Source organism: Mus caroli, chromosome 4 (assembly GCF_900094665.2).
Source record: "Mus caroli chromosome 4, CAROLI_EIJ_v1.1, whole genome shotgun sequence".
Taxonomy (NCBI): domain Eukaryota; kingdom Metazoa; phylum Chordata; class Mammalia; order Rodentia; family Muridae; genus Mus; species Mus caroli.
The window spans coordinates 130,719,807-130,734,834 of NC_034573.1; the positions used below are offsets into that span (position 1 = coordinate 130,719,807).

Genomic DNA, 15,028 nt, shown 5'->3' on the forward strand with positions numbered 1-15,028 from the left:
AAACTGGGGGTCCTCACTTGCCCTGAGGGGAGGGGTCACATTGGAGGGAGGACAGACTTCTCACCAGCACTGTTTTGAAATGGGAACCCCAAGTATATGCCCTACCTAGTCAAGGGTAAAATAGGGAGGTCAAGACAGGAGGGTTCTCTGTGAGCTGGAAACCAGCCTGAACTACACACCAAACTCCAGACAAGCCAGAGCTACATAATGAGATCCGGTCTCAGAAAAAAAAAAAAAGGTCTCCATGCTAATAAAAAAACAAGGCCCACTTTAAAGTCCCAATGTGGGCTCACTCTCTGCATGAACTACAGTGCTGAGTATCCAACAGCAGGGGGCAGGCGAGTGCCTCACAGTACATAGACATGTGCCCCAGGCCAGGGGGCTCCTGTGGGGGAAAGTGCACTGCTGAGGTTCTGAGTATTGCCAAGAAAACAGCAGTCTGTGATGTAGCCACAGATCTGTGGCAGGCAGGCTCACATAAACACAGGACAGCAAAAGCTAGACTATGGGAATCCCTGAGGACAGCCAGCTGTTCCTGAACAGATAGAGACTCAAGAGACCCAAAGGAAAAAAGTTTAGCCAGGAATGGTGGAAGACACAGACCTGTAGCCCCAGCACTTGGAAGAACAAGATCCAAGCACAAGGCTGGGGCCTCACTCATGCAGAGCCCCAGGTTCAGTCCCCAGCCATACATAATCCCGGCATGCTAGCACACGCCTGTAATTCCAGCACTCAAGTGGAAACAGGACGATCTGAAGTTTAAGGCCACCATCCTTGTACCGCAAGGATCTGACAGCCTGGAATGCATGAGACTCTAAGAAAAAAAAAAAAAAAGATTCAAAAATTTAAAAATCTGGTGGGCATGGTAATGTCTGCCTTTAATCCCAGCAATCAGAAGGCAGAGGCAGGTGGATCTCTGAATTTAAGGCTAGCCAGAGCTGCATGGTGAGATGATATCTCAAAAAATTTTTGTGAATATCTACGGCTCCTGATCCAAACAAGCTATGACGACAAACTCAGTCTCTGCTGTGTGACCTGAGATGTTCACTCAACTTCTCTGATCTTCGGTGTAAAATGGGGGAGTAGGAGAGTTCCTGTCCCAGAGTGGCTCTGAATGCAGTAGGAAGAGTGTGTAGTCCAGCTGAGCCCCAGCAATGCCTCTTCCTGCCAGCTGCCTCTGCATCTGCAGAGACGGCCCGTCCAGGGCAGGATGCACCCTGCGTCCCCGGCAGCCAGGCCTCACCTCTCCGTGCCCATCTTCACCTCGCTGGCCTGTCGTCGGAGCCCCATGACCTGCCTCCAGAGGCGGAGCAGGCGGCTGTGCTCACTGCTGAAGTAGGCGTTGAAGGACTAGGGAGAGAGATGCTAGGGTCACTGCTGCATGCCTGCCCTAGGGGCCTGCCAGCATGGCCTAGGAGAGGACCTGTATCTTCCCGAGAAGCAGAGAGCACCCAGGGCCTGGAGAGACCTCCCAGCTGCCAGAGAGTGACCATGACCATGGGTTGGTCACTAACTCTCTCCATGCAACAGTGACATTACACTTCATGAGGAATGGAAGAAACGGCCAGCCTGGCCCCGGGCATGTGTGACCAAGGCCAGCTCTCCCAAGAAGGCCGGGACCACATGGTCAGGCTCCCTGTCTCTCTCTGGACTTGACTGAACCCCTGCAAGGACGCCCCACTGCCCTGCTCACCTCTTCCTCGCGCCTCCACACTGCCTCCCGCTGCTCCAGCTCCTTACAGCTGCGGGTCCAGTCACTGGTCACCTTGCGTATGTCCTCGCTCAGAGCCTGGTTGGCCAAGTTGGCCTGGTCCAGCTGCTCTCTCAGCATGGCATTCACCTGGGCCAGGCTGGCACTTCTAGGAGGGGTGGGGGGGTGTTCAGTGGGCACTTGCTCACTTATCCAGAGGGTGCCCACTGGCTATCCCACCCCCTCACCTCTGCTGTTCCTCCTCTAGGCGCAGAAGAGCGCTGTCCAGGTCCTGGCTGTGTTCTGTGTCCTAGGTGAGGAGGAGGGGAGTCAGGAGGAGAGCAGAGGCAGGAAGGTCTACGCCTGCCCCACCCTGTCACCCACCCGCAGTCGCTGCTGCTCCAGTTCAGTGGACCTGTCCATCAGCTGCTTCTCCAGCTCTGAGCACTGCTTCTTGTACTGCAGGATCTGGCAATGTGCAGGAGGCAGCGTGAGCCCAGAGGTGAGGGCCAAGTGAAGTGAGGGCAGGGGTGGGGGTGGGCAGCCCTGACCTTGGCCTGCAGCCGCTGCACTAGCTGGGCCTGCCGCTGCTGGCCCTCCTGGTAGGCCTGCAGCTTGCGCCGGTAGGAGGCCTGCTCCTCCTGCAGCTGCCTCCGCAGCTCCACGCTCTGCCGCACCAGCCCTCTGGGCTCCTGTGCCTCCAGCTCCCCAGTTTCCAGCCGCACAGCCTGCTCCAGCTGCAGGGAAGGGCCCTGGGTGAGAGTCCTGTGCCTCCTGGGAAGCGGGCCCAGACCCACAATGCCTTGCAACCTGATGGCCATGCACTCCGAGAAGCAGTTACAGGCAGGTAGGCCCAGGATGCCGTGCACATGAGCATACAGACAGAGCAGGCATTGGCACACAGACAAGGCAATGCACACAGAGGCATACAGAGCATGGCACATAGATAGGACATGCTTGGGCACGCAAGGCAGACATGGGCACACTGATGGAGCATGTTTAGATACACAAAACAGGCACAGACATGCAATGCAGACATGAGAATATATGTGGGGCGGGCAAGGGCACACACTGATAAAGAAGGCAGAGTAACAAAGGCTGGCTATGCACACATGGATGGGGTGGGCATGGGTATACAATTAGAAGAGGTATGGCACAGACAGGCCACACAAGAGACAAGCATGCACATGTGCAGTAGACCTGCCACCATGTCTGCACATGTATGGTCCTGCAGGCAGACAGTTAAGTGCCCACCCCCTCCGTGCACGCGGCTACTCCTAAAGAACAGAGTCGTCCCACTATGGTTTCGGCCTCAGACTTCTAGGTCTCCCGACCCCTCTTCCTTCCCTGAGGCAAGCTCAGGAAAGCCTGGATTTTTGTTCCCCACTGGATTTTAGTACCTAGCTGTACATTGGCTGTGGGGTGGGATGGCTCACACCCAGGGACTGTTTGAGACCACTGAACTAACAACTTGAGTACATGTGAATCTACTCAGAGCAGAGGTATCAATACACAGAAGATCTGAGCTCACAGAAAGCATCTGTAGTGAACACAGGTAGTCTCGATCACCCCAGGCTGACCCGGAGGAGCCCCAGTAAACACACAGCCTTAAGATCCATCTGTATGTGCCCTACCTAGCACCTGCTCTGCCCCTCACTCCCGTCTCCCTCACCTCACAGGACTCCTGTCTAACTTCTTCCACTCCCGCTATTGTGCAGCGTGCTAGCCCCAGTACCCTGAGCACACAGAGGCCTGTCCACTAGCCCCCTCAACCCTGTCGGGGTGCCTGATGGTCCTGGCTGCTCTTTCTGGGGTCTCCCAGCTTCTAGCTGTCAGGGAAAGGGGCTGAGGGGCGAAAGGCCAAAGATGAGCACACTTAGGGTCATGAACACACACAGGGGACCGATCCCTAGCCCAGATGACTGATGCTAACCCATACTTACCATCCATCTCCCAAGCACCCAGGCTAACCAGCAGGGCCCTCAAACACACACACACACACACACAAGTTAGGGCCACCAGTCAAAGGGAAGCCAGCAGGACGGGAGGGCCTTTCTCATCCATACTAACCAGAGGCCCAGGCTAGGTCAGCGGCCCTCCAGGCCTACACTAGCCCAGTACACCTGGTAGATGCTGAGAGCCACCCACAGTGATGCCGGTGGGCAGGGTGACTGTGTCCCCTGGGATAACACCAACAGGAAGGGGTCAGCACAGTCCACGGGGCTGCACTGTGAGCTGAGGCTGCTAAGGGAGGTGGCAGCAGGAACTTCCTCTGAGTCTATGGCCCAAGCAAACCAAGAAGTGGGCAGTGCCCACGTCTGTCGCATAGCTCTGGAAGGTGTGTGTGTGTGTAATGTGCTGGTGAGAGTGGCTCACCCTGCATGCCTTGTATACGCTGGGTGTGTGCTGACACCTGGTATCTGGGCCTTCTCACACTCCTGGGTGAGGTGCATTTGGACAGGGTCTATGGGGGTGGTGCAGGCACTGTGTCCATCGGCATGTACCAGGACATGAGCTTGTGTATCTGTGAATGTCAGAGGGACCTGGGGAGGACACTCTGGGCTCTGTGAGTGGGTCACAGGTGGTGGCACGTGTGAGTGCCTTTGTGAGCTGACCGACAGCTCATGCTGGCTTCTGTTCTTTTGTTGTCTGTGTGCAGCCAGACAGGAGATGTGCAGAATATGCCATGCTATTGGTTCTGGTATGTGGCGATGCTGTGACTGTCCACCCAGGTGTTACTGTGTCAGGACTGTGTGTGCTCTGGCTACATAGAGTCTGAGTGTCTGAGGATGTCTAAGCCCTGGCTGTTCTGGAACGCTCTCGCCGCTGCCTCCAGAATACTAACGGCACACACCACCACCTCCCAGCTGGGTGGGTTTGTCTCTATGTGTTGTGTTCTGTGGGGTCTAGTTGTGGCCTGCAATGTGTGTATTTGCACATACATGTGACACCGGCGCTATTGGCGCCTGTGGTATGGAGGGATTTTGAGCAGTAACTAGGGACTCCACCTGCTTCCCCAGTGCTCGGTGCCAGGCTATTGCAGGCCAGACCTCACCTCTCTCCACAAACTCTGCCTTTTACAAAACAGCCTTTCCATCTGACTTGCAGTTCCATTAGAAAGGAGCTGCCCCAAGAATGGATGAAAGTAGTTTACTGTCTCCCTTAGCAACCGTTGCTCTCCTGTCCCATTAACTCACTAAACCCAGGTTGCCATGGACACATGAGGGAGGGGGAGGACCCAGGGAGTCTGTTCTCTAGCGCCAAGGGATAAGGCCACTCTCTCTTTCCCACGAATCTCACTATACCTGTTTCTTGGGGACACTGAGGACCTAGGAGGTGCCCTCTGGGAGTCCTGTCTCAGTTTCTCCACAGGACATGCAATGACCAGAGCATGAATCCTGGCTCACGTTCCACTCCCTATCCCAGGGAGATGTGGGGTTTGAAGGATGCAAACAACCTCACTGATTGTCCCCTAACTAGTCTGCCAGGCCAGTGTGGCCACAGGGCACCTGTCATCTGCAGGCACAGGTTGCCGTATGCGCCATACAATCACAGCCATGGACCTGTGGTCTTATCCAGCTCCACCACAGGGCCTCAGTTTCTCCATCTGTAACCACTAGGTTTTTATGCTCTCTGTGGACCCCCTCCCTCCCCCAGGAAAAGCCTTCAAGGTCATTTTCACCTGATCTCTGCCTCCAGGTGGGGGTCTCACCCAAACTGTCTCAGGCACACAACCATCAGGAATGTAGGCTGTGTGTGCCAACATCTGAGGGGAAGATCTGAGTGGACACAGCCCCCCAGCCCCGCTGCAGACCACACAGAAGAGAAGGGACTGCCTACCTATCCTACTCCCTTGTCAATCAGGGGACAATGTGAGCATCAGTTGCTGAAGTTGGCACCAAAAAGGCAGTCCCCGAGGGACTGGCACTGTGTCCTGGGTCAGAACCAGAAGGTTGGTTCTGGCCCATCAACAGTACCAACCCAGTGCTCCTACCACCCTGTCCCTGTACCCCCTGTGGACTCTAAGAAATGAATTCTGTAGTGTCCTTGAAGCTAGGGGACCCCCATGGGGCCCCCACTCTGCTCCTTACCAAGCCCCAACAAGTCAGAGACATGTTTGAGCAAGCAGACCAGGACATGGGCACACCCCACCACCAGAGGGTATTCAGAGATACACACGATACAATACGCAGGCTTCCATCAAGACAGGGCCTCCCACGAGCACACACTGGACCCTGCAGCAGCCAGCAGGCTCTCTGCCACCCGCAAAGGCTGTGACACGGGTCATAGCTCTCCCTGGGCTCTCTCTGGGCCTCTATTCTCTCCTTGGTTAAATGGGCATCATCAACTTTGATACCCTAAATTTTGAGCACATTCCTGGCACATTGGAGGCTTTCCATATAGGGAGCTACTATTACAACCATTATCCCACCCGTCAGTACACACTCCATCCTTTACCCACCTCTATCTACCTTCAACCGCCTTCAGCTCCCTCCCGGTCGCCGGGCACTCAAGGCCATTCTAGTTGACAGCACTTTAGTCTAAACTAGATATCTATCCTTCCGAGGCCCATGGGCCTGGTCAAGGCACCTCCCTCCCCGACCCAGGCCGGGCCACAGCACCCACCCTCTCATTGACAGCATTGTACTTGATGGCCAGCTCATCCCGCTCTGCGCGGCTCTGGGCCAGCAGGTCCTCCACGCGGGACAGCTCCTGCTGCAGCAGCTGGTTTTCCTCCTGCAGCGACAGCAGTGAAGCCATCTCTGGGACCTGGAGTGGGGCTGACAAGGGACAGGGGCTGAGGTTGACTTCTGGGTGGAGGAGCACTAGCCCCCACATGTGTTCTACTCATTCCTGAGACAAGAAGGTGGACGGGACCTGGGAGGAGCCCGGGTGTGTGTGGCTGCAACACCTAGGGGCCAAGAAAGCTGGGAACAGGAAGGTCGGCAAGAGAGGCCAAGAGCTAGATTTGTGTACAAACAACTACAGCCCTGTGGCCAAATCCCCAGAACATACAGGAGGAAAGCTCTAGCTACAAGTCAGGAGAATGTCTTTCTGCACCCACCACCCTCAAAACACAGAGCTCTGAATTCTTTTTCTTTTTTTTTTTTTTTTGGTTTTTCGAGACAGGGTTTCTCTGTGTAGCCCTGGCTGTCCTGGAACTCACTCTGTAGACCAGGCTGGCCTTGAGCTCAGAAATCCACCTGTCTCTGCCTCCCAAATGCTGGGATTAAAGGCATGCGCCACCACCGCCTGGCTAAAGCTCTGAATTCTTGCTCCCTCCTTTTCTGAGAACTATTCAGGTCTCAATTTTACTCATCTGTTAAATGGGTAAAGCTTTACTCAAAAGCGGGGCTTCTATACCTTTGCTTTGTTTCCTTGTTTTTGAGATAAGGTCTCCCTAAGCAGCCTGAGCTGGCATGAAACTCTTGATCCCCTCCCCCACCCCTCAAAGGCTGAGATTTTAGGCAAGCACCATCATACCCAGTTCTCTCAGGACCTCAGAAACTATGGTGTAAGTCAGTGGCAGCTAGCTTGTAACTTTCACCCTGAAAAACACGGACACACACTGCAGGCTTTCTAGCCTTTGGGGGGGGGTCATTAAGTCTCCCCACCTATGGGGAGTCACAGCATCCCTCAAAGTGGGCTGTCCACTCAAAGAGACAGCCCTGGCCTGATATGGAGTCTGAACTGGATAACAGCAGCCATACCACTAACGAACCAGCTGGCCTTATGTCCAGGCACTCAGTCTGCACAACCAAGTTATGCATGCTGCACCCCAGGAGGACCTGCGGCTGGCAGCTTTTGGGCCTAAGTCATTAGGCCCCTATAAGAGCCTGGTCTGAGCTGGCCCCAACCCCATCCCTTAGCCTCAGACAGCTCACACCATCCCCGGTAGGAAATTCATTATCTGGTGTTCAAATCTGAAGCAGTGAGTGGAAAGGGCTAGCCCTCTCCTAAAGCTGTGCCACATGGGGAGTAAATAAAATAATTGCATCTCAGCTCCGGCTGCTCCTTCATCACAGAGCTGTGCCTGTCTCCCTATGTGCATTCAAGGAGTAGGGTCTGGGGCTGAGGACGTGGATCAGCACATAAGGGCACTTGCTACACACAAGCATGAGTATCTAAGTTCAAATCCCAGCACCCATGTACAAAGCTGGGCATGGCCCCTAGGGCACCTGTAACCCAAAAGCGACTCGGCAAAGAGCCGAGAAAATCAGTAGGACTTGCTGGCTGGCAGCCTAGCTCCAAGCTGTGTGAGATCCTGAGGTAAGGGAAGTGGTTGAGAACACCAGAGCACTTCTTTGTCATCCTCATGCTCACAGGAAATGTACCTGTACACACGTGCGCATGAGCCACACATTACAACATACATGTATGCGCGCACATGTGTGCACGCTCACCGACACACACACACACACACACAGCACTACACTACACAGCAGCACCATCTGTGTCCCTGCTGCTGAGAAGGGAGAAGGACCTGGACAGGGTAGGGAGGTGGTACCTGGGGTCTCAGGCCGGGAGAGGTTGCTGGTGATAACCTCCCTGGCACAGACAAGCAGGCTGGCTCCCTGGACGTCCTGGGCCTGGTTCTGCACACTCAGGCTCTTCTCTTGGTTTGGTCCCACCACACAGCTCTCCAGAGACTGTGAGAAGAGAGAGTTTTCAGGGATCCTAGACGCCTGACTTCCTGGCCTGAAAGTTGGGCAAATCCTGTGGCCCAAGTCCTAGAGAAACTAGGAAACAAGGGTAAACTGCAGAGAGCACCTGCTCAGTGTCTCTCCTAGCGCTGGGCCCCAGGCAGGACCTGAAGGGCAGAGAAGGCAGGAGGATCTTGCTGTGCCAGAGGCCAGTAATCCCTAAAGTCCACAAGGGGAGGGGCCCTTCCCCACTACTGTACATTGGGATTAAGGAGTCCCAGCACTGGCCTGTGTGGCCCCCTGACCTGCAAACTGAGACCCTCGCACACTTACCCACACTTCCCTCCACTCACCACCTCTCACCACTACTACAAGGTGGGTTCTTCTGCCCTGCTCTGCCCCTGGACAGGGTAGACACGGCCCTCAGGACCCACCTGGATCACAATCTCCAGTGCCAGCTGAGCCTGCAGAGATTCTGCCAGTCCCAGGCTCATGGAGTGGGGGGGGGGGTCCTGTGGGTACTCCACAGCCCCCCTCCTCAAAGTACGGAGGTCGAAGGTCGTCTCCGCTACATGCACCAATGCACTAACACACCAAAGCCAGATTGCTGGGCTGAGCAGCCCAGCAGATTAAGCTTAAATCCGATGGTGCCCCCACGTGACCACGCAGGGGGTGGGGAGGGATTCAGAAGAGAGGAGGGGAAGAGCAGCAGGAAGCAGAGGTGCCTGAGGAGGGAGGGCCCAGACAGCACTCAGGGAGGAGACCATGAATGGTAGGGGACAGTGTTCCCCACTCCCTCCTCCCTCCCCACTCTGTGGGCACTGCAGCCTTACAAGCCTGGCTGCCCGAGGCCAGAGTCCCTAGCTCACAGAGCATCTTCTCTGACCCGGAACGGGCAAGCTCACGTGGTTTGCTCAGAACCTATTTGCAGCCTGCTGCTAGGCAGAGAGATGCTTGTGCACTACAGGTTGGAAGCAAAGAAAGCAGGCGCTCAGACAAGACTAGAAACTGAGCCGGTCCAAGTCCCACCCCCGGCTGTGTCCCAGCATCCTCCTGTGTCAGAGCTGGCACCATTGAGCTCCTGGGAGCAAAGCATCTGCCCGTCCACAGCACATAACTGGGTGCCAGTTCACCCAGGGAACACTGGGTAAACATTGTCTTCACTCAGGAGAAAACTCAACGTGCACAGTCCCTGGGCCCCCAAAGTCTGAGAGCAGTTTCCCTCCCAGAAGCAAGGAGGCTGTGTGGCACAATGGTAAGGACCCGGAGTTGCTGGCCTGCCATGTGTTAGCAGTATGGCCCTGGATAAATTACCTCTCCTGGTCTCAGTTTCCCTATCTGTAAACGAGAGCAGGGTCTTTGTGGGAACTGAAGGGTGCTGAAAGCAGGGAGGGGTTCAGAAGTACACAGGGCAAGACTAAGCTCACAGCAGCTCACTTAAGCACTTACCTGCTAGTTTCTACTCTCCAGGGCCCTGAGTTCTAGGGTGTGTCAAATTCATCTAATCCTCCCATCAGCCCATTTCCGGATGAGCAAAACAAGGCTCAGAGGGGTGGAGGACTCACCTATTCAAGGTGACAAGCTAAGGAGAAGTGTAAACCTGAAGCTCACCTCCCCTTAAGCCAAGCAGACTCCCCAAAATGCCTAAAGGGCAAAGCCAGGCCCCTTGGTCTTCAAGACCTGCTGAGGTATCCAAGTCAGAGAGAAGGATGCGGTAGGCGCTGCATACGCACACTTCAGTCCAGACTGAATTGCTTCTTCCCAACTAAGGAATCCGTACTGCAAATGTTTCCAGTATACACCTGGACAAGAAGGTAGGCGCCCCCAAGCTGCTATGGAGGTCTGGAGGCTACCGAAGAGAGCAGCGCAGAGAGAGAAGGGGAGAGAGGACGTCTTACCGGGAGAGTTGTACAGAGACAGGCTGAAGAGAGAACAAGCCAGAGAATGAGCCAGAGGCAGAAGATTAGGACAGACTGCCAGAGTTAGTACTAGACCAAGCAGAGCAATTCAGTCAGCAGCTGAAAGAAGCCAGTTTGAACCAGTCAGTGTGGGGAGAAGTTTCGAGCCAGAACAGTTGATCAACAGCGAGTGTTCAGAAAGAGCTAGAAAGGGTGAGCTTATTCAGCAGTAAGTCTCAGAGGCTGAAAACACTCTAGGCCTAGATAAGATTGTATGGAGGCTAGAAGCTTCCGGGACTAGGCTCAGGTTAGCAGAAGAGGCAGGAAGCCTCTGAGACAATTAGATCAGGAGAACAAAAGATACATTTGTCCCTTCCCAAACTCTTGGTAAAATGTGGCCGCTGATGTGAATGTCGAGAGGTGATGGGACCTTTAAGAGGGGAGTAGGTCAGAGGGACTGACGTCTTTCTCAACACCATAGGTTACTTGTATCACGAGTGGGGGTTGAAGCAGGCATGGCGGATCAGGTCTGTCATCCCAGCACTTTGGAAGTACAGACAGAAGAATCTTGTGTTTGAGACCAATCCTAGCTACATTACGAGAGACAGATGACACATTAAAGAACCTGGCTGCTTGTGCAGAGGACCTGGGCTCAGTTCCCAGAACCCACCTAACTACAGCTTCAGGGGGATCCGATACCCTCTTCAGGTCCCTGCAGGCACCAGGCATGCATAGGGTTTGCAGACACGTGTGCAGACAGCACTTATTCATAAATACATACATTTATACATAAGGTGGGGTGCTTTGGTGGGCAAAGCACTTACCACAAAAGCATAAGGCCTGCCGGGCATGGTGGCGCACGCCTTTGATCCCAGCACTTGGGAGGCAGAGGCAGGCAGATTTTTGAGTTCGAGGCCAGCCTGGTCTACAGAGTGAGTTCCAGCCAGGGCTATACAGAGAAACCCTGTCTCAAAAAACAAAAAACAACGCCCCACCCCCAACCCCCCAAAAAGCACTGTAGTGTAAGGAGCGGGTGTGGCAGCAGTCCCAAGATGGCGCCCAGGACTGCAGCTAAGTCTTATGACTTGCACCTGACTTCCTCATACACCTAAAAATAAGCCACGTCCATCGCAAGAGCTGCACAGGTGCACCATGATGCTGGCAGTGTAAACAAGTCCATATTTGGTGGAGACATGCCCCTGCCGCCCTGATTGGCTGAAGCTGCGTGCCTGGTGAGGTGATGTGGCCTGCTGTGAGTAGATGGGGGCTGAGAGTATATAAGAGTGAGAGGCCCGGGGTTTGGGGGAGAAAAAGATGAAGGGAGAGAGATGAAGACTGAAGTTTGCTGAATAAACTGCTGTTAGAAGAACTGGTGGTCATGTCGTTCTTACTGGTCGAGAGCGGATGCGACACTGTAGCCTCCCCTCCCCATCGGGATGGAGCTTGCCACTCAATCGTTCTGCCACGCCCACAGCTGGAACTGTTCCAGAGCCATACACGTGGTCACCCTGCTACTGGACCCTAGGATTATTTGGCGGGAATCAGGCCCTCTTCCCCTCCTTCATAACTGCATGTCCGAATAGTAAAATTGAGCTTTGATCAGGATGACTGTCTTAGCTGCATCTTTCTCTCGCGCCGCCTAGCCCCTCTTCTCTTCCAGGTTTCCAAGATGCCTTTCCAGACTAGAACCCAGACATGTGATCCGCTGGTGGGACACAACAAAGCACGAGGCCTGGTGTTCTGATTCCTGGCCATGGAATACAGGGGGTCTGGATAGTTTTATGTCAACTTGACACAAGCTAGAGCTAGCTGAAAGGAGGGGACTTCAGTTGAGAAAACGGCTCCGGAAGACCCTCTGTAGGACATTTTCTTAATCAGTGATGGATGGGGAAGGCTCCAGCCCATTGTGGGTGGTACCATCCCTGGGCTGGTGGTTCTGGGGTCTGTAAGAAAGCTGACCGAGCAAGCCATAGGGAGCAAGCCAGTGCAGCATTCCCCCATGACCTCTGAATCAGCTCTGCCTCCAGGTTTCTGCCCTGCTTGAGTTCCTGTCCTGACTTCCTTCTATGGTGAACGGTGATATGGAATTGTGAGCCAAAGAAAGCCTTTCCTCCCCGTTGGCTTTGGGTGTGGTGTTTCACCACCGCACAGTAACTATGGTAACGGTAACTAAGACATGGGTAGGTTTGCACACATCTGTGCACCCACACATATGTGAACACACATGCACACATGTATGTACTGCAGACATGCGTACATGTAAATAACAATGTAAGGTGGCTGTTGAAGGTTGAGCCCAGCCCTCTGCCCTCTGGCTGGCATGTCTTCCATCTTCCCACAGCCTGTGGCCACCCACTGAGCTCCTATTCTTCAGCATCATCAATTAATGAACCTTCTCTTTTATAAATTACCTAATCTTAGGGCTGGAGACCTGGCTCTTCTTGCAGGGAACCTGGGCTCTGATTCAAGCCCCTACATGGTGACTCTAGTTCCAGGGAATCTGACACCCTCTGCTGGCCTCCATAGGTCACAGGCACACATATAACACACACACATACATGCAGGCAAACACTCATACAGGTAAAATAAATATAACGAAACAAACTATCCAGTTTTACGTATCCTGTACAGCGACAAAAATGAACTTAGACAGCAGTGACTACTAGCGTGACTCTGAACCTGGCCAAGCTTCCGCCTGGGCTTTATCACCTTATACAAGGGCTTCACCCCTCTTCATCCCAAGTCTGTTTTCTTTTCTGGAGTGCTAATGGTGCCTGTTTCTCCCAGGAGGATGAAACAAACTGTGCACGTGGATCCACCAGCCAGAAAGTGTGTCCAGATACAGTCAAGCTCTACCTGATAGAATATGTCACTGTGGATGATGGAATGTGTCACTGTGGAGTGATCAGCAAAATCTTTCCAAGAGGAAGATGGCCTGCCAACTGGAAGGACATAAGGCCTGGGTCCCAGAGGAGGCCACAAGATGGAAGGTTTTGGGTCCTATGCTCACAGCATAGAACGCTACCTACTAAACACCTAGAAGGAAGCCATTTGTAAACCAGCTTTGGTTAAGTTTAAGGGTCACATGATTCTTCGTTGTTGTTGTTGTGGGTTTTTTTTTTGGTTTTTCGAGACAGGGTTTCTCTGTGTAGCCCTGGCGCTGTCCTCGAACTCAGAAATCCGCCTGCCTCTGCCTCCCAAGTGCTGGGATCAAAGGCGTGCGCCACCAACACCCAGCTGGGTCACATGAGTCTATGAGCTAGCATTACCTTAAGTCCTCCGGTAGTGAACAGGGACAGGCGCTCCTGTTGTTGCTGTTGCTGCTGTAGTATTCACCCCATCTTTTGTAGTCTCTGCTTCTTCCAGGTGACTAGACTTCACACCTCACTTCCTGACTCTCAGCCACTGTTTGGAGGAACAAGGAGATCCTTTGAGCTCATTGCTAGAACCCACTCTTGCTGGAACTCCAAACCTATTTGCCATGTCTTGCCAAAAAACCAGTGCCTTACCGACTGCTCACGGGTCCCAAACACACCAGTCTTTCCTACCATTTACCCCCCTCCCCATTTTCTCTAGTCACTGACTAGAAATTATAACGAAAATATTGAACCAACCTGCCCCTACCTCACCATAAGGTACCATTCTACACACTTCACGGTTGGTGACGCTCAGCTCAGCGAAGGTAAATAAATAATCTGCTCACATTCACCAGCTCGGAGGAGTTGACGCCACAGCTGAGACCCAGGTCAGCCTGGTCTCAGAGTGGTTTTGTCTTACTTTGGTTTTTCAAAACAGGGTCTTAAGTATCCCAGGATCACATCCTACCTCCACCTTCCAAGTGTGGGATTATAGGTGTATACCACCATACCTGGTTCTTTCAATACTGGGGACTAAAGGCAAGGATTTGTGCTTATCAGGCAAGCTACATCCCAGCCCTTCCATTTCAAAGTTTTAAACAGTAACAGCAACAACTGACATTATGTAGCCCTTGCTAGGCACCAGTTACATCCTGGTCTCTAATGTGCATGATATGAGCCACTGCTTCACAGGAACTGCTATGATGGCCCCCCAGGGTCTCCTGTTTCCTCTCTAGTCTCCCAACCCTATTCTACTCTGCACAGTTGAGATTCTGTTCGTCTGTGCTCAAAGCTCCCCGCTTGTCTCAGCCTGAAAGGCCTACTGAGCCTGGCCCCAGCCCACCTGTCCCAACTCATACCCTTCTCTTCCCCCACTACTCCGTCACACTGGCCTTGATTCTTCAAACACACCATCCAAGCTCCCACCACACACCTTTGCGCCTGCCATCATTCTCTCTTGGCCTCTCTCTCTCTCTTCCTCTTTGTACAAGATTAAGTAAGAGCCACTTGCAGATCAGAGCTGGCTCACCTCCTGGGAGAGCTAGCTTAGAGCTCCCAGTTAAAATGGCCCTTGCTGGTCACTGCTTACATCACTATCTCTACTGAGAGCAGGGAGCAAGTCACCTTTGTGCATCAACACCTCCGTGGTGCCTAGGGCCTGCAGCTCTACACACAGCTGTTGAATGAATGAATGAATGAATGAACGAATGAATGAATATGGAGGAGAGCCACAATACAGGCTCACCATCTCTAATCTGAAAACCTAACACTTCCAAGTCAATGCTACAAGTGGCCCACACCTAACTTTCTGTGACAAACCACAGTACACCAACCAAAGATGTGTAAGGCTACTGCAGGCTATGTGGCTAAGTGAAGTAAGCTGTTCAGGTGCATTTTTTTTTTTTTTTTTTTTTTTTTTTTTTTTTTTTTTTTTTTTTT

At 53.2% G+C, this 15,028-nt stretch overlaps 1 protein-coding gene across 9 annotated transcripts in view; it reads right to left on the bottom strand.

Annotated features, from left to right (window-relative positions):
• The window catches only part of Crocc (ciliary rootlet coiled-coil, rootletin), a 44,985-nt gene that overhangs the window by 28,800 nt on the left and 1,157 nt on the right, over nt 1-15,028 (bottom strand). For 3 of the 9 annotated variants that reach the window (XM_029476503.1, XM_029476501.1, XM_029476504.1), the window contains exons 2-9: nt 13,502-13,637; nt 8,199-8,340; nt 6,317-6,471; nt 2,242-2,427; nt 2,075-2,158; nt 1,939-2,000; nt 1,694-1,859; nt 1,244-1,350 (exon numbers count right to left, since the gene is read on the bottom strand). In XM_029476503.1, the coding sequence (XP_029332363.1) occupies nt 1,244-1,350; nt 1,694-1,859; nt 1,939-2,000; nt 2,075-2,158; nt 2,242-2,427; nt 6,317-6,451 (740 nt within the window). In that variant the 5' untranslated portion in view covers nt 6,452-6,471; nt 8,199-8,340; nt 13,502-13,637. Of the gene's footprint in view, nt 1-1,243; nt 1,351-1,693; nt 1,860-1,938; nt 2,001-2,074; nt 2,159-2,241; nt 2,428-6,316; nt 6,472-7,174; nt 7,240-8,198; nt 8,341-8,768; nt 9,054-13,501; nt 13,638-15,028 lie in introns of those variants that run through there. The other 6 variants (XM_029476499.1, XM_021159580.2, XM_029476500.1 and 3 more) reach the window with 5 other exon arrangements.